General features: G+C 38.8%; 1 protein-coding gene across 7 annotated transcripts in view; it reads left to right on the top strand.

Annotated features, from left to right (window-relative positions):
• Positions 1-20,266, top strand: part of LOC134226956 (diacylglycerol lipase-beta-like) — a 115,107-nt gene that overhangs the window by 86,153 nt on the left and 8,688 nt on the right. For all 7 annotated transcript variants that reach the window (XM_062708099.1, XM_062708098.1, XM_062708100.1 and 4 more), the window contains exons 4-8: positions 1,219-1,316; positions 2,694-2,909; positions 2,995-3,107; positions 12,263-12,815; positions 12,880-13,003. In XM_062708099.1, coding sequence (XP_062564083.1) covers positions 1,222-1,316; positions 2,694-2,909; positions 2,995-3,107; positions 12,263-12,815; positions 12,880-13,003 — 1,101 coding nt within the window. In that variant the 5' untranslated portion in view covers positions 1,219-1,221. The remainder of the gene's footprint in view (positions 1-1,218; positions 1,317-2,693; positions 2,910-2,994; positions 3,108-12,262; positions 12,816-12,879; positions 13,004-20,266) is intronic.

Raw genomic sequence — 20,266 nt, forward strand, 5'->3', positions numbered from 1 at the left:
TCGGCTACCTGTTGGTGGTGATGATTTGCGTGTGCCATCAGATTGGACAAATCGACGTTTGAATCTTTGTTTACAAAATCACATACGTCCTTTTGAACAAGTACCCGAGAATATGATTTGTATATATTGTTCTAATTCCCATTCTCCGTGATATTTCAAAGTACGTCAGTTCCTTCAATTGAGTCCAAGAAACAGGCGTTATGGACCGTATGAGCTGAAAGGAATCATAAATAAAGAACTTTCAGCAATTTTGATAATCTGCATGTTTTTACTGATTCCATACGAAGAATCAGAAATGCCTACGACTCTGCAAGGCCCTCAGATATATTGCTATATTTTGCAAATACTAAAAAATATAAGAAAATTCCAAAATTGAGCATACCGAATACTGCTTGCTTAGCATCTTCACATTTGAAGCATCTTCAATTCACTAAACATTTTAATCTTCAGAAGAAATATTTTAAGCTTTTTTTAGTGGAATGTATTCAACCGTCTAAGACAAGTTAAGTAACTCCATTCAATTCCACCAATTATGGTGGAATTAAATGGAGTTACTTAACTCGTCTTAGACGGTTGATTTTAATCTTACTTTAAGGTAAGATTCAAGATGTAGATTGATTGTGAAATTTGTGTTGCATATCGTTAGAAAGGGGCGCTTAAAACATTTCTCCAAGGGCGCCGGAGATTCACGCTACGGCTCTGCTTCTGAATACATTAATTGAACACTATTTGGAGAGCATCCTGAGACTTCTATTCTACCAAATTCAGCCAAACTTTTATCGAATCATTTTGGCTAAGCTTTACTTTTTTTTGGATAACATGGTGGTTTGGTAGCAATTGGTCACTTTAGGAAAAAATATGTCATAAAAAATATGTCATTGTACTTATTGCAACAGTGCGAGTCCCGGAAGTTTAAGATGGGTGCGTCAGAAAGTGCTAGGATTATTGACGTTATAATTAGTCGATTCAGAACAGTGGTGAACTTGAGCAGCAAGGTGCAGTCAGCCTCTATTACCCACCTACAAAGTTACAGTAATTTTATCACATTCATCCATCCCGCCCTCGGTCAATCATTGTAAACATGAAACGCTAGAATTGCAATTCTATACGCCACGTTCACCTCTCACTCGATCGATCCGGTTCTCACATTTATTGAGACAATTACACTCAATGTGCCTAACTCGTTCTTATCACCCGTTTTTCTTTCTCTAATTGCAGGTCATGCCAGCGTTGCGTTTGTTCGGACGGAAATGGTTAGCCGCGTCGGACGACCTTGTGTTTCCGTGCGTGTTCGAGATCGCGTTCCGGATTGTATGGTAATTACCGTTCTCTTCACAGCTTCTAATTACTGGCACGTGTTTCGTGATCCGCGTCGGCGGTCGCTGGTGATAGCAACAAAAAGGGGATGTACCGAATCCGGAAGGTGGGAGGAGACTTTTCCCCCTAGCCGCTACTATGGCTGCATCATCTGATTTAATTGTTTTCACTATTGGGCTTGCTCGATCGCTATTTCCGCTTGATCATGACTGTTCCGCTAATTTTAATGAGAAGTATCAATTACGAATTATAAATACAACTCAAGTAACGCACTTTGATTCATTATTTTTATTTGTTGGAGGGCACTCTGATGTTTTATAAAGATTTAAACAGAAAATGCTTCACTTTAACATGATTTTATTTAGACCACTTAGTACTATTCCATTTAATTCCATCACTTGTTTGTAACTTAACGGATCTGTATTGCGACCTCAACAGTTAGGTAATATTCGGTGTATCGTAGTTTTCTTAACCTAATGTCACATGAATTAACTATTTTACGTGATTCTCACAAAGTAACACGAATTAGTTATCGCTAGCTCATTTTTGAACGAACTAAAAAAGTTCAATAATAGTAGTTTATGCAACTAGTTGCAAAAAGACGATTTTTCAGGACGAGTTGTACGTTTATCCAACGAGGCTTGCCGAGTTGGATAAATACTACGAGTGCTTAAAAATCGAGTTTTGCAACGAGTTGCACACGCTATTTTTTGCAATGACGAAAAATGGGCTTTAATATGATAAATCTTTACCAAAATTGTACAATCGAATTTACTCCACATGATCATTCATGCCAATAAATTATGTTGCGGCAGAGAACAAAAAGATTCCATCTTATCGTGGCAAATTGCATTGCTTGAAAAGCTATGAAGCGATTGCCTTTGGAAAATTGTGATGTTATGTCCAACAAACCATTTCATTTATTACGAGACGCTTAGAGTACACTATTTAAACACTCACCCAAACTAATTCAGCTAAATGTAGTCATGTAACTACTGTCCCATTGCTGGTTTTTCATTATAGCACCCAAATGAGTGCTATAATGAATATTATGCAACCCATTTGAGTTGCATAATGGTCATTAAAGCACCCATTCTGTTGGTATGGAAAAGTAGGCCGTTTTATCACTCAAATGACAACTGTAAACCAGGTTTTATGATCAGGAATTGCAAAAATTCTTTGTGTGGGGTCGCACTCTTAGTCTGTCTTCCCACACTTCACCTTCACATCAAGTTAGCTACCTCTATTTATCGCATTGCCTACATAATTTACGCCTATGCACTTCAAGTCATTCAACTTTTCCGCAGATTCTCTCCAAGCAGGCAAGCAAGAAAAAAAACTATTTCCCTTTCCCTTTTTCCCGCTCTCACACACAGGCTCGGGCTGATATCATGCGTGACGTCGACGTACTGGAGCGTGACCGTGGAGTGCGATGAACAGGCCGGCCTAGCCGTGCGCATCTACCTAGTAGGAACCCTAGCGTTAATTAGTGTAAATATAGTTCTACTTGTACTGCTGGTAAACCGCAGCGCCCAGGGTAGCATCACCGAGGTGCAGAAGCGCCGCTGGGTGGCGCCTCTTCTGGTTGTGAAGTGAGTTCGCTTTCGTCTCTCGCCTTCCGATTAGGCGGTATGGTAATGTGCCATTGCATAATTTTCGTCTTTATTACAATTTCAGGATTCTGTTGATTCTACCAGAGACTGGACTGAACGTCTTCGGCACGATGTGGGCCTTCTGCGGGACCATCGAGTGTAAGAGCGAAGACAAAATAACTCGAACTGTGATTGAAGGTGAGTTAAACCAGCAGAATTATTCAAATGAAGCTAATATAGTTATGTTTCATTCATGGTCATCTGTCTCGGTATTTGGAAGTTCTGGCTAATACAGTAGTCGTGTTCAATGAGTCAGCTTACATGAGGTTGTTCCGACTCGCTCAAGTTTTGTTTTGTTATTTGCTTTTTTGTTTATCATATCTTGATAGTATTTCCTATTATTTTTATTCAGATACTTTCGCATCAGCATTATTGATGTGAAGAACTAGCGTCAAATCATGATTCATACGAAGTTGTTCCTATGATTCATTATTGATGTAGTCGCGATGAGCACATGGGGGGTTATTATGATGGTGTGGTGGTTTACTTTCAAATCTTCAGCGGTCGTTACCTTTAGCCATATGTCGGCGGAATTCTGAAGCTAGTAAAAGTTGGGAATACCTAAATAGATACAAAGGTTGAAAATTAATCGTAGAACACTTTGATTTGTAGCTTTTATCACAGAAAGTTGAAGCAAAACAATCAACTAATTCACACGATACAAATACGTTTTACATCAAGATTATTTGATGCACCACACCTTAGATATTTCTTGTTTATGATGTTCAACTTTTAGCACAAGTGAACGTTTTTATTTCCGTTGTAGGGATTTCCAACGTATGAGTCATTTAAAATTTCAACATTGATGTGGTAGATACTTGGATAGGTGAATGTTTTGCATACCTACATATTAGGGTGGACCACAGTTATATGAAAAAATTCAAAATCATTTCTTCAAGACGTATACCCCCTGAAAATAAAGTTTCTTGAAAGATTGTAAATGTCACTAATGAGCGGGATTGAATGGCTACAGCGCCACCTAGAGATAAAAAAATGGAAAGTATGCATTTTCCCATATATTTAGTCGATTTTTCCCATACAAACTTCATGCTCGTTGAGCATCCACTTAGACTTGACGGATCTGGCTGAAATTTTTACAGTTGCTTCTTGGAGCAAGGGGATATCAGGGGGTATACGTCTAGAAAAAATGATTTTGATTTTTGGTCATATAAGAGTGGTCCACCTTACTGTGAAATCCGTATTAAGCACGCACTGTCGCCCAGCACACAACCTACTCACCCGGCAGTTCGAGCACCAAAGAGGATGACTCTTTAGAGTTCAAAGCAACGCCTGCTTTGATGCGTGAAGATCAGGGATGTACCGAGGAGTGCATAATTACTATGCATTACGCATGTACGATAGGGTTATCAAGCAGCCTCTCACACTTACTACATATACATAAATGCTCGTCATCAAACACGATTTAGATATCTGTTGTAAGGAAAATTGTGTCAGACTACAAAAATGGCTGTCCTAGGCCTCACCTCACGTTTCTGACGAATGTTTATGCTTTTAAAAAGAAATTCTTCCTTTTCCACAGCCAGACCCAGCAAAATAAAAGAGCTGATATCCCGTCAAAAAAGAGGTTTGTTAGCTAGGTATTGGACAATTATTTGCTGATTTTCATCAACTTTGATGGATATCGAAAATGGGGATAGGGAAAAACATGTTTGCTGGGACTTGGCTGCGTGCATCTCGGTAAAAGTTCTTCTGATTTTCCACGGGATTTCTTCTTTTTGCCTTTCTCGTACAACAAAGTTGTACCGAAAGGCTATCATTTCACTCCAAAATCGAACTTTTTATAGAAGTCTCGGAGACCCATGATGTTATATACCAATCGACTCAGCTCGTCGAACTGAACAAATGTCTGTCTGTCCGTGTGTATGTGTGTGTGTGTGTGCACACGAAAACCGAAAAACATTAGCCACTTTTTTATATAGTAATTCTTAACCGATTTTCTCGCAACAAGTTGCATTCGACAGAGGACAAAGCCTTGTTGATCACTATTGAATTTGATAACGATCGACCATTGCGTTTAAAAGTTATTAAGAAAATGGAATCGAACTATATAAGCGCCATATAAGGTTGGTGTCTTGGCTAAATGCGAGAAAGGCAGTATCACCACTCGGTGAATTAAGTTGGGTTTTCTTTAGAAGTTCTACATAGATTTAAGTAAAAAAAAGTTCTACGAATAGTTTCAGTATTATCGTGACAAATTTTTTGAAACTTCCACCTTAAAATTTGGAAGAAAAATGCTTCTGACTATTCACGGAAAATTGTTTGAACTCCCACAAAAAATGTTATTAAGTTTCCACTGGAAATTCTTCTGAATGTTCCGCGTCTACACCAGAGTTAGTTTTGTCCGTGTCTTTCGAAACTTGGATGGACGAGTGCACAGTACCATGATTGCCAGCAGTATGGATCCGAGAAATCCTTCGCAATCTTAGAAATGAAGCCTAGCTGCCTTGTTGCCTTTGAAATTATTGCTGAACGGTGCAAACCAAAGGTCATTCTGGAGTCCAGCATGATCCCAATGTCATACAAATTTCCACTGGAAATTCTTCTGAATGTTTCGAAAACTCTTTCGAATTTCTAAGCGAAATTCTTACGAATCACCCTAGAACTTTAGTTTATAAAACACATTTTTCTAGGGTCATTATTTAAAAATTCAATTTATTTTATCAATATGGCCTTGATGGCTTATTTGAATTTCATAACCTAAATACTATGCACACAACATATTAACTACAAAACATTTAAAAACCTAATTGGGGACTCACGTCTGAATTGCTGGCTGGTCGGAGTACAAGCAATGGACCACGAACTACTGTTTACACTCACCAAAGTTTTCATGTAATGTTTTTATCCCAGCCTTTGAAATTATTGCTGAACGGTGCAAACCATAGGTCATTCTGGAGTCCAGCATGATCCCAATGTCATACTTGAGAACCTGTCTAGAATTTTGCCATCAATATGATAGTCGAACAATATTGGGGATACGGTACGGTGAAATGTAGTCATTTGGCATTTTTCCACGCTGACAGTCAGTTTATTCCTAGGCAAATAGAGTTAACGATACTTGTAGAGCCTGACAATCGTCCAACTTTCGTATAACAATGCAAAGCTACATATCATCAGCGTACACAGATTTGAAACATTCACCAAGACCCAAAGCAGCATCGTTGTAGAAAATCACGAACAGTAGCGGTCCAAGATTGCTACCTTTCGGCACACCAGATCTATTTGTGAAAGGCGCTGACACATATCCATCGATCTTCACCCGAAGTTGCCGATCCATAAGATAGGATTTCTACCAAGATACCAGTTGCGTAGATATTCCAAGACGGGATAAGCTGTGTAGCGAAGTTTTGTTGTCGATTTAATCGAAAGCTGCTTTCAAATCGGTGTAAACTTATATATGTAATATTAATTAATTATATTAATTATATATGTATTATTAATTAAATAATTTGAAGAGTATGCTATTCAAAAAAACGATGTGGCTTGTTTAAAACTAAGCTTGTTGACAGGCGTTTTTTCACAAAGTACAGCTACTTTGGCAATCATTTCGCACTTTTCTTAGTTTTTTCAAACTTCTGGTGCTCCAGGCAGGAGAAATTGGTGGACGGATTTATGGAACATGCGAAGAAAGCCAATCGTTCAAAACAGAGCAATAACTTTCCGCCATATCGTCGACAGCATTCGTTGCAGAAATCAAATGCCAGTCGACGGTCATCAAATAATCCAGAAGAATCGCAAAATCAATCTTTCTATAGTCCAGAGGCTCATTTTGTACTTAGTTTTGACAGAGTTTATGATCAGTCCATCAGGAAGGATTCTTCCCAGGTCTCCGGATGGGGATGAATTTGGCTGACTTCCAGGAGGATGGAAAGTAGCTGAGACGAAGACACCTGTGTAAGCCGACAAAGTAACGACCTATTTCGGAGACTTTCTCTGCCGGAGTTATCAAGTGATCCTTGAGGCCACTGTTGACTAATGAGATCAAAGGTGAAATGAGCCGACTTAGCCGAATGGGAGAATCCGGGCTCAGGATCATGCAGTCTTGATGCTTCGCATTCAGGTCTCCGGAAATGATATACTGACCTTGTCTCAACGTTATCTTGACGATGTTCCTACTAAGGGCAGCCGATGATCCATCCTAGGCTTTGTTGGGTAGTACTTGAGTTGGGCAGTACACCACGATGAGTGTGATTGTGCCGACAGAACTTCGACACTCGATGACACTCTGCTGTAAGCTTGGTAGCAGGCGATAGTTGAAGTTCTAACGAAAAGCGATGGCCACACCACGTCCTCTGGTCGGCCGTCCTCCGGTTTTAGATACGTTTCAATGATAGACGCCACCACCATCGGGGGTGACAATGGGTTTGGAGGGAAAGGGGGGCGATGGAGCTTGGATAGCCCTGTGTGGTGGCCCGATGTTTGTCGCAACAGCTGGCGCACTTGGGATCGGATATCTCTATCTTTCTCTGCTGGGCAGTAGCATGCGGGTTGGTGATTCGATTTCTACCTTAGTAAGGAGAAAACTTTTTGTATAAGCGGAAAATCTCTGGTCCTCTGAATGTTGTGTAAATGCCCTGTCCGTTGTTCAATGCTAGGTGTCAAGTATTTAGTCTGTACGACCTCTGGTCGAAGACGATGATCCTGTCTTTATAAAAGTTGCTGGCTAGAAGCAACTTGGAGGTGCTGCCCTCGCTTTCAATGGCAGTGCAGTTCAGCACCTTGCTTGCCACCGGGTTGGTCTCCCATGCTGGGATCAGGCCTACGAAACGCCAACGCAAAAGCCAGAATGAAGGAGAATCTCTATATACATAAAAATAAATTTCTGTCTGTCTGAACCTTATAGACACCGAAACTTCTGAACCGATCGGCCGGGAAAGATCTTAAGTTGGTTCGAGACCCCTCGACCTTTGGAAAGGGGGGCACCCATGCAAATTGAACACTAATTTCTGCATAACTCGAGAACTAATCAGCGAATAAATCAATTTTAAGCGAAACGAAGTTTGTCGGGTCTGCTAGTACAAAAAAAAACAAAAACATGCTCCTCGTTGTAACCTTGCCTTTGATGTGATAGCATCATCACAGGTTTGAAATAGATATTTCATTTATAATAAGGACTTTGAAAACAACAAAACATTTTATAAGACTTTGAAATGAGTTGTGAATAAATTTACGAGAGACTGATTTATTTATTGTTATAATTTGTCCTTCTTTCTACATTTATAAAGTAACTATTGCGGTTTCTACTTTGCTCATGAGCTTGTGAGTAGTTAGAGATGTCGGAAAACCGATTTATCCCGTGCTCCTATGTTGGCAATGTAAAACCTGTTCCTTGACTGTCGCGTGGCCTGTTCTACCATATAAAGAATTTATTTTATTTTCTGTATTACTCGTAAGATTGTGGATAGTTTCAGAAGTCCGAGTGCTGACTTATTTTGTGATTCTATGATGGCCATTTGTACCGGAAATGCCGGGTTTTTTGAACCTGTAACGTGGAAATCGCAAGGCCAGTTCTACATCCAACCAGCGACTGTTAGATTTCCTAACAATTCTGTAAAAGAACCTACCAAGCGTGTAAGAGCTGGACATATGCGAAATTGCTAAATTATTATACAAAAATGTAAGCTCACATACAAATATTGTAAAAAAGCTTGCAAAATTGCAAAGGCTCTACACAATATTTGTATAAGAATCTTGCATTTTCGCTTAAACCAAGGTTTTGGTAGGTTCTTATACAGATAAGACTGCGTGGTTGTCGACATATAGCCATGGACCGAGCCGAATGTAGACCAGGGCAGAGGATGATATGTACTTGATTGATATAAGAGATAGAAGAACAGGCAAAAATATAAAAAAAATGCACCGAAATATCATTTAAATATCAAAATATGCTATGGATAAGAACAAACTAATGGCACTTGATATCGATCACTTATTACAAATAACATATATTGATATCCTTATGATATTTGCAAAATATTGATATTGTCGTCTGATCTTTTATCTCTTATATCAATCATGTCCATATCTCATTTTGCTATCTTATCAACATTTGATATTATTGAGCTATTTTCGTCTACTCGGGGTAGACTCTTATGTACTGCACAGGCCACTTCGGCCTAAGTCTGAATAAATAAAAATAAATAAATAATTATACAGAATTGTTAAAAAATTTAACAATCACCGGATGGGTGTATCCTACAAAGAAATTAAGGCGTTTTCTGAATTACTCATAAGATTGTGAGAAGTTTAAGGTTTCGGAAGACCGATTTATTCCGTGGTTCTAAGTTGACCATTTGCACCGGTTTCCGGATGTTTTTCTATTGCCATCGCGGGGCCAGTTCTACCCTGCAAATGGTACTTCCGGATTACTCATGAGAAGTTTGAGGCGCCAGAAGGCTGATTTATTTCGTGGTTCTATGTTGGCCAGTTGTACCGGAAATTCCGGGCTTCCGGATAGGGAGAGTGTGTGAATTTGAGATAAATTAACCCATTTTACGCTGACAAGCTATTTGATGTCCGAAAACGACCGCTTTTGATCTAGTGACATTTCGGATTCCATTAACCCAGAAACTTGTATAAAAAAAAACATATGAATTTAATTATGTATTTATTTTGGATCTATATAAACTAATCTTTATAGAACTTTAAACGAAGATTTCAATAATGATGGCGACTGACCTACTTAAAAGTTGAAATTTTTTGGTCCAAGCAATTCCACCAGATATCCAGAAATGTATTTATCTAGCACCGAGTAGATCCGATGGCTGTTCTGGCCATTAATCGAACCACTCCAAAGTTGGATTTTTCATGATACGAAAATCTTGTAGTTTCTTCAAACCACCGATCAAGCCACTCTAGAATTGGATTCTTCTCCATCAATATGTCTTAGAGCGATTCTGAAGGTCATCCAATCCACTCCAAAGTAGTTTTTATTATTCGTCTAGGTCGGATGGCGAAGCAAAAACCGATCAGCACACATTTTATTGGCCTTAGTAGATTCACTAGTGCGGAAAGCAAGTTCGGATTTTTTTTTCGTCGAGAATCCACGCTCTACTGGATCATTTTTTTATTCGCGTAGGTTTATTGAATTAAAAAGTTTGTCCTTATTTCAATGGATTCCTACAAATTTTATGACCTTACTTCTTACCTCTATATTGTAACATATGTAAAGCCTGTCCACGTTAAATTTCGGACACTGTGACAATGTCCAATTGATTTGTAGCCATTTTATCACTTTGGACAAGAATGAAAACACGCTGAACTATCACATGAAGCGCAGAGATTGAGCTGTCATGTATATTGATCGTCTCAGTAGTTTGTGAAAATTTTAAAAAATCGCATTGGATGGTGGGTGTCCGAAATTTAACGTGGACAGGCTTTAGGCTTAAGGAATTCATAAAGGAAAAATGGATTAAATGCACCAAACAAATGAAAATATATTTTAAGGTGAATTACGAGTCCAAAAATGGGAACCACAATGGCCGTGCTAGCCCTTACCTCGCGTTTTCCCTCGCACAAATGTAAATTTTTAGCACATCTGGCAACCATGTTTTCGTGTATGCTGCAAGTGAGCAAAGGTAAAAAACTACTTTTTGCTTTTAACTATCGTTTGCCTTTCGAGTTTGTGCCCCTGAGAACGCTATGTAGTTTTTAAATTGGATTCCAACGCGCTTTTATCATTTGCATCGAGCTAGAGACCACATCGAGTTACAGAAACACGAGTAAGGGAAAGTTCTTCATTATCAAATGTTCGTTACGAAATCACATCATATATAAATTATATCGCAACATTACTTATCAAAACATGTTGGCGAAATAAATCCAAGAACTTTCAAGGTTATGTTTATACAGTCAATATGGCTTGCCAGGGTTTCTCATGAATTAGTTTGGGACCTCGTAAGGCCTCACGGACCGTTCCGATGGTAAATCATTCTATCCCAGGCAGAATCCATAAACTGAATAACAAAACATGGTTTGGAATTGATTGATATCAGAGATAAAAGAATAGCCAATAATATAAAAAACAGACTTGATTATCATGTAAGTTTCAATATATGCTATGATTAGGATCAAACTAAAAGCTTGAGTTATTGATTACTTCTTACAAATAGTAGAAACTTGTATTCACATAATATTTTAAGGCAAAATATTGATATTGTCATCTGATCTTTTATATTTTATGTCAATCATGGCCATGTCTCGTTATACTATAAAATTACGATTTGTTATTATGGAGCTATTTTTATCTGCTCGAGACGGCCAAAACAATTCCAACCATTTTTATACCCATATTGCCAGGTTTTCTTTTTAATGAGTTTGTGCCCCTTTTAGTCCCCAAAGGAACCTGTTCTATGATGACCGTTCGAATGGCAAACCATCGAATATACAGAAAACACTTTCACGGAACAATTCCAATTATTTTGATACTCATATCGCATACATTGTGGCCACACTATGTCCCATGGGGAATCTATTTCCAAATGATCGTTCCGAGTCTACATTATCAGATGGTCTTATAAAGTTGATAAGTCATCGCCAGGTTTCTGCAAAATTCGTGATTTAGGATACAATAAATCCGAATCGGTTCTATCTGACATGATACAGGTAGAAGAATTTCTTAATCCATAGCAACTAGAATCGTCTAAATTAGTTAAAAACGGACGAATCTGTGATCTTTCCAAAACGTGAGTACTTGGCTACCTTTACCCGGTTCATTTTCCAGCATCGTTTAAATGCCTAAAATTTTATTACTTGAAATCGGAAAAGGTACCCGTGTACCCTGTCGATAACATAAGGGTTTAAACAGTCACCCATTTGAATAAAAAAATCAAGTTTTAAAGTGATACTCAACATTTCCGACTACAATAACATCCTCAACTTATTCAACTGGATGTTTAAGAGTGTTGTATCTTGTCTGAAGTTTTCAAGAACTTAATTTATTGTTATGACCAAAGCCCATTAAACACGTAACATGCACGATGGCAGCGCACGATTTTACGTCAGTCAACAACTACTTATTCCATGTATCATCAAAAAAAAGTCATTGCTTTATAGCTGAGAAATACATTCCAGTTAGCGTGGCCTAACTGACTGCATATCGCAAGCCGCGTTTCGGCGTCACAATGATCACTTAACATCCCTCATATAAGACTAGTCTGGTTCAATGCATGCGCCATACGGCCACCCTTGACCTCCCATGTCCATTACCCACGAGTTGATGAACTAATTTCGTCGCAATTACGTTTTTGTTTATCTTCCTCTCTTCCCAACAGCAATCGTACTATTCAACTGGGTAGTCTTTGGGCTTATTATCTTTGGATTAGCGATAGTATTTGACCCGTTGGGGTCGGCTAAATATAAGAACGGTAGGGATAGCAACGACAACGGTCCCACCGAGTCAGCGATCCACCGGAAGGTTTCGAAGCTGTGGTTCCGGCGGTTCCGGTGGGCCTTCTGCTGCCTGCGGAAGGACGAATTCGGGCACGAGGCTTTCACGCAAGTGGCGAGTCTGTTGAGTGCGCTTTTCCGGGGGACGGATCTGGTCCCGTCCGACATCATGGCGGGTTGTGTGCTTCTCAGAGTGCGACAGAAGCGAGAAACACGTGAAATGCGGAGGATACGAATGCTGAACGACGACGGCCCGCGATATTCAACGGATATTACGAGGGTGTTCGCAACGTCACCGGCGTGGATGACGATTAAGAATGCGCGACATTTCTTACGCTTTGCTCTGGCTGCCTATGGGTGGCCGATGGTGTGTTACATGCACTGCTGCACCGGACCGTATCGATTAGTTCCAAAGATGACATGTTGTGCCTGTTTCCGGTATGTAAATCATATGCGTCACTTACGTTGTAATTTTGAAATTGATGGATGTTTCCGTTTTTAGTCGAAAACCACAAATCATCATCGATGATAACTGCTGTCTGTGCCACGTATCCGGCGTTCGGTACACTTCACGAATTCGCAGCGAAGACGTTCTACACGCATCATTCAGAAATCACGTATTTGAGGTGAGTCTTTTTTTTTTATTGATTGCACACAAACACTGTATATTTAAAACGTATTATTAGTAACATAAGATCAACGAGATCATTCATTGGATGGTTGTTCTCCACTTCGATCCACTCCTAGAAATTTCGAGTTCTTTGCTCGCATATATTCATTCCAGGTTTCATCCTCTACGTCATCTCGGAGTACATTAGGGTCATCTGAAATGTAATTTCTTGTCTTAGAATTTGTTGCGCTCTGTTTCACTAAAATGATCAAACCAACCCAAATGATCGCTCTCCGGTGGAATAACTTGCAACTTTCCATAAACTTGCACTGGATCTTCGTCGCAAAGCACAACGGCTGCGAACAGAACGACCACCAGTATACCGATGGTGGCTTTCCTCATCGTTGCAATCCTACTGGGTACGTGCAGGGGTTCGGTTAATTTGGCAAGTGGCGCTTTCTGGTTAGAATATGAACTGTACCTAAACCAAGCAGTATGGTATTTATAGTTACTCCAAGTGGGAAAGGAAACATAAATCAGCTGGGTTCAATTTCTGTGTCTTCTATAGCTGATAAAGAAAAACGGGTGCTATTCCGGTTAAGAACACAAACTAGTTTTCTTTTTCGTGGCATATCGTTCTAGCCAGTGCATTGTGTTTTGAAGGGTACGGGTGAGAATAGCTACGTTTGGATAGTCGCGGTATTGAATTCACTACGAGATTGCATTAATTTCGCTCGATTTATAGCTTAGGTATCAAGGTCTATAAAATGTGTTTGATGGGCTGAAAGTTAATTTTAGTGAAATACTTGTTTCGTTGCTTTCACAAAATACGACATTCCTGTGAACTAGATGTTACTCCGTTTATAGATAGTGATTAGTTTACTTCTTCCGAAAAATATCAGAACTCCGATAGTCGGTGAAAGTACGGTATTATCATGCCGGATGTTCAGTTTGAAAATTTCTTCGCCCTTTCTGGGCCTAGCAATTTGCATTTTGATGCAAAACTGATCTGACATAAGACAATTTTTTTTTTCAAAATAATCAAACTATACAACATTGATAAGTTACAACAAGTTCCTGTATAAGCTATTGAGCTCAAATTTTGTCAGACAACTAAACATATTATTGACCGGCTTGGCCTGACAAAATTTTGCATCACAGTGCACCTTTTCATACTGTGCTTTAACTTCGAAGGTCCAAAATAATATTAACAGTAGCTCATTTAGGATACTGAATTGTTTTTGCTAATGCCAAGGATGTTATCGATCATTTAGTAATCTGCCTTCGATCATTTAGTAGTTCTTCAATAACTTATTCCAGAGGCTAAATTTCAAAATGTGTTGTATGGTGGACTTCTAGTGCAAAGGTTTATCTACAACTCTGCTAACAGTTCGTTGTTTGAATTTCACTAATAACGAAGCTATAACGCTAGTAGCAGTAACTTAGACTAAATGATTGCATATTTTGTTATCATTTAGTATAAGTATAGCAACTAGCACCGTAACTCCTTTAATAGTGGAATTCGAACATCGACCTGTTAAGGAGAGTTGTAGAAAAACCTTCGCACTAAAAGTCCACCATACAATACATTTTGAAATTAGGCCTCTGGAATGAGTTATTGACAAACTACTAAATGATCGAACGCAGATTACTAAATGATCGATAACATCCTTGGCTAATGCGAGAGGTGATTTTGTTGACCACCAACTATTCCGAACAACTCACAATTAATTTGTCACTTACATATTTAGTAAATTTTATACGGAAACGACTTCTCATCAGCAATGCATTTTTTTTTAATTGCTATTTATCTAATACATGCGTTCATCTCTTTGACTAGGTGTTCCGTGTTTTCTTAAGACTATCATCCTTATTTGCTATGTTACATTTCTAGTTATCATTAATACATTTCTATTGCCTCTGGCAGTTAGGATTTTTCCTCTGGTTGAATCGAACCATGTTTGACTTTAGCTAAACTTAACCTAATTTATATTAAGAGTACAAGGAGCTAATCGTTGGAATAGAAGATTGCAACGATTTTTGTCTAAAATTGGAAATTATTTTTTTGGACATTTGTTGCAATGGCTCAATATTAGAAATTCTATGAAGTTCATTAGTTCTATACCACGGAGGCAACTTCAGAATCATTTTCAAAATGTTATTTTGAATACTCTGAAGTGCCTTATTTCTAGTATTGCAGCAACTAGTCCATATTGGCACAGCATACAACATGGCTCGTAAATCAAAAGTTTGCTCTTAAGACAAAGCTTCGATTTCCTGTTAATAAGTGGATATAGACACCTAATATATTTGCTACATTAGGCTTGAAGGCCTTCACTGTGGGGTTCAAAAGGGAATTTTTTGTCTAGCAGAAGGCTTCGCTAGACCAATTAATAGGAACCCCATTCATAGTGACAATATAACAATGCAATTTTATTTCTGATCATTCTTTGTTAAGCTAAAGGCTGCATCATTTTTACAAGGAATGTAAAGTTTTGAAACATTTGGCAGAACTTCAAATTATCGTTTCACGCCACTTGTAAATGTCCAAAAGGTAATTGTGACGGGGAAGGGTTATTTGGTCAAAAGGCCATATGGCCGAATAAGTCATTTGGCTGAATAAGTCATTTGGCCGAACAATTCATTCGACATAACAAGTCGATCGGCCGAATAGGTCATTTGACGTCTCACTTCTCACGTCTCAATCATCATTTCCGAAAAGTGAGAAATGAAAAGTTAGAAAAGATGAGTGAGAAGAAAGTCGTCTCTCTTCCTACTTCACTTTCCCATTTTTCACAGTTTCATAAGTGAGAAATAAGGAGTAAGAAGTGACACGTCTCACTGTGAAAAGTGAGTAGTGTGAAGAAAAAAGTGGAACGTCTCACTACTCACTTTGCACTTCTCACTTTTCACAATAAGAGGCAAGAAATAAGGAGTGAGACGTTTCTTTTCTTACTTCGCACTGCTCATTTCTCACTTTTCACTGCGAAATCATTTAGTTTTCTTGCTCTCAGATGGATTAAATCTATTCTACAAGCACTCTATGTAGTTGAAACAGTGAGCCATTAGCACCCTCATTAGACCCATTGTCATCCCCGATGACGGTATATATGACTCTCTAAAAATTTCGTTATTTCGTGAAACTTTCCGATTCATTTTTTTTTATTTCGGACTTTCCACAAGACTTTCAGAACTTTTGGAAACTTCTGAACCTCGTGGAAGGAAGCGTCCAAGCCTCCTGAAAGTAATATTCCGAGCCTCTTGGAAGGAGGTTTTCGAGCATCTTTAGCTTCTGAGTATCTTGAAAGGACGCTTCACAGCATCTTGAATGAATTCCGAGCATCTTGAAGGGAGGCTTACGAGCCTTTTTGCAGGAAGCTTCCGAGCCTCTTGAATGGAGGCTTCCGAGCCTCTGGAAAGGATATTTCCGAGGCTCTTGACAGGAGACTTCCGAGCCTCTCGAAAGGAGGTTTCCGAACATCTCGAAGGGAGGCTTACAAGTTTTTTGCAGGAAGCTTCCGAGTCTCTTAAAACGAGGCCTCCGAGCCTCTTGAAAGTAAGCTTCCTAGCTTCTTGCAACGAAGTTACTGAGCTGCCGAACCTTTAGATTCTAGATTTTAGTTAGGAAGCGGAAGCATATTATTCAATATTTTGTTTCGATCAGATAGATTACATTGAAGATTTTTAAAATTTGATCATTCGATGTGTTGTCCTTTTTATCTTTTGTGCCAAAGGCTTTCATACACTGTGCTGCTTGGAGTGGACAGGATTCAAAAGATTCCGCTGTGCTAATGAACTGATTTGGGGGCTATAGGGGAAGGGGGAGGAGCAATATGCCCTAGCTAAGAAAACACTACTCTATTGTCTTATTTGTAACGCTATTCATGGGTATTTTTACATTATGCATCAGTTAAACAAGATAGCTAGTTGATGCCATTCAAAAATTGTCAAAAATCTCAATCATATTGATAATATTCACATTTCAAAAAAGTGGTGATATTCTGTTGCCGGAAAACTCATGAGGCATAACGCCTTTTAGCTGGCAGCTCCTAGGGAACAAAGCACCACGCGTCGGCGAATCAGCATTTTGGTATGTATAGTGCGTGGAGACGCAAGTACATTGTAGGTTAGTGCCACTAGGGCGTTTTGCCTCGCCAAAATGTTAGATGTTTCTTAAAAATGTGGAAATTTTCGGTTTTCCGACCTTCCCATTCACTATTTTGAAACTTTTGACGTAGGACTTACGTCTTTCTTTGCTATATTGGGTGTCATTTAGATTTTTGGAAATCCAAAACGTTATGCTGAAAGGGAAGGTTTCGAACGTTACTAGCGCCTTTATCTTTCGATGGGTTTTGAAGGTTTATATATCAATCGACTCGGGCACTCTCCAGCAATTTGCCAATTTCATTGAAACTTAAGATTATTAACGATAAGCTATAGAAAATTTCAATTCTTGTCAAAGTCAGCAAAAATTTTATATGTAACCAATCCCGTGCATTCCTAACACGGACATCAGAATGCTGTGTGTGAGGGGCCTTCGGGTTCACCGCAAGATTTTCTTTGTGTATAAAAGAAGCAGTGCGTGCCGTGTGCGAGTCATTACAATTTGTGACAGCAGCGCGCTTTTTGCTCGCGCATTTTTCGTTTCGTTCGCTGTGTTTACCTACACAGCATGCAGTCGCCAGCGAGAGAGCTGCCGGTGGGTGGCGGGTCTGCGAATATGTATGAAAGAAGAGGGCGTCTTTTTTTTTCATTCTGTGCTTGATGATGGTCGGACGCAGTGGTATCGGTTGCGATGGATGCAATCGCCCATCGTATCGCTCGGAGTTCACGGCTAGAGGCCGATGATGGCTGAGGCAGCGATGGCAGCGGTGGTGGATGAAGAAGAATAAAATTAGCACAGAGAGATTTGGTTTGCTCATCCACAAAAACTGATTGGTTTCATACTCCACACCACATGATACCGGGATGGGTACGAGTAATGGCATATGAATTGCCATATGTTTAGTTGTGCTTGGTACTAAACAGCACGTACATTAAAATATGGTTATACATACTATAGCAGTTCTGATTTCCCAGCAAAAAAGTCAAGTACACTGATGAAAGTAAATATTTGATTACAATAATTACTTTCATTCATCCGCAGAACGCATTAGCAAAATTAGAAAATTTCGCCGTATTACATGTAATAAGGGACCGACTGTTTACTTCAATGAAATTTACTTCCAGGGTGCAGCAGCCCTAAAAAGTGTAGACAACAACCTTCCGTGCACCATGTTTACGGTACTCGTCACTGAGCGGCGATATCATCGTTACTATCTGTTTTGTTAAACCTGCTACTCTATGTTTTGAAATTTTCACAGTTTTCACCATGAGCTCATGGAAGAATGGTAGTTGGAAATCCATAAAATGTATGGAAAAATAAGGTATTTCGCAAATTTATGGAAAAAGGAAGTGTTATAGAAGAAAGTAGTGATAAGGAATGAAGTATGAGGTGAAAAGATTATCTTCTGCACTTAGTTTGCACTGATTGATAGTTTTATAGTGATGAAATTTCGATTTTGCTATCACTGAAAAAACGCCATCTCTTGCATTAATCATTTTGACTGGTACCTTATTGTTTTAAAAAATGTCCGCAAAAATTAATTCCCAAAAGAAAATTTAAACAAAATTTTTTTTTCACTTTTTGGTTTCCATTTTCTGAGAAATTATATTATTAAACTTGACTTAGACTAGAAGTTTGAAGCCAAAACATTAAATAATTTTTCGTTAACGTTTTAGTAGTACCTCCTATATTTTAGTAGGGTTACTGCTCCTTGACTTGTTTCTTATTGTTGTGATTTTTTTTTCAGCAGTAAGTACGTATGTTAGTAAAAAGAAGCATCGAAATTGGTGTTGTATTTCTTTGTTTGGAAAATGGGACAGTTCCCCTAGAATAGCACATTTTTCCCTAGTCTGAAAACTTTATTAATAGAATTTTTAAACTTTAAATACTATCGTCAATAAGAAATCTATAAATGCCCTACATTTGCTTGAGTAAATAAGGGCTCAATAGTTAGAAACAAAGCAATTCTTATTATGTATTTAATTATTAGTTCTATTTCCAGAAGTTTTGAATAAACGTAGTTGTCGTTTCCAATATCAATATCTATAATCAAACTCCATAAATCCAAAAGTTGATAGTTAAATGTTTTGGGGCCTTTTCCCCTATGTCGAAACCGATAAGAACAACAAATCATTAAATCTGGCACCTTCGTCATTACAGGTAAAACGGAAACCGATTAGAAAACGAATCATTTGATTCGGCGCTACTCCAGAGTTCTTTCGACATTTTAACTCGTTTAAGTCAAACCAATGAGAAAACAAATAACTTATTTCGGCTCTCCCTCAGGGCGTCTTCAACGTCACAAGCCAAAACTGATGGGCAAATCTTTCAATCCGGCGCTTTACCAGAGCAGCTTCGACATCACATGTCGAAACTGATGCAAAAACAAATCATTTATGCTGGCCCTCAATACTACAAGTCGAAACCGTTGAGAAACAACACATGTTTCAATCCAGCGCCCTTACAGAGCGCCTTCGACATCACAAACCAAAACCGATGAGCAAATCATTCAATCCAACGCTCTTCCAGACACAACGAGCGTCTTTGACATCACAAGTCGAAACCGATGAACAAATCGTTCATTCCGACTCTTTCCCACAGCGTCTTCACCATAACAAGTCGAAACCGATGAGAAAATCATTCAAACCGACTCTCTTCCAGAGCGGCTTCGACATTACAAGTCGAAACCGATGAAAAAATGTCCCAATCACGCCCACAGGATACTTACAAAACAACAATTTCCAACCCGGAACAACCTGGCAGTATCGCCAGTTGTGCGGCTTACAGCGTGTAATATTCAAAATGTTTAACTGTATAGTTACGCGATTCGTTTCAAAAAACTATGATATAGATTAAAATTGATTACTAATTATTGGAACGATTTATTGAGATGCGGTGTTTGTTAGGTGAAAGCTTGTAACCTACGTACTACGTACTACCAATTTTGTTTTGTACCGTGGAAGCATTATTTGAGTTTCTAGTCTAGTGTACAGAACGAAGGTATAGGTTGATTTTCTTACCATGAGTAATGTTTCTCCATGACGAACATTGAACTTTGTTTACTGAGATCAATATCCCATGATTTCATCAGTATCTTTGCTGAGAAGACCAAATGATGGTATGGTTTGTAATACCTAAAATAATTTGAATCAGCTGCAAGGACAATGCATTGTC

This window comes from Armigeres subalbatus, chromosome 3, assembly GCF_024139115.2.
Source record: "Armigeres subalbatus isolate Guangzhou_Male chromosome 3, GZ_Asu_2, whole genome shotgun sequence".
In the NCBI taxonomy this organism is placed as follows: Eukaryota; Metazoa; Arthropoda; class Insecta; order Diptera; family Culicidae; genus Armigeres; species Armigeres subalbatus.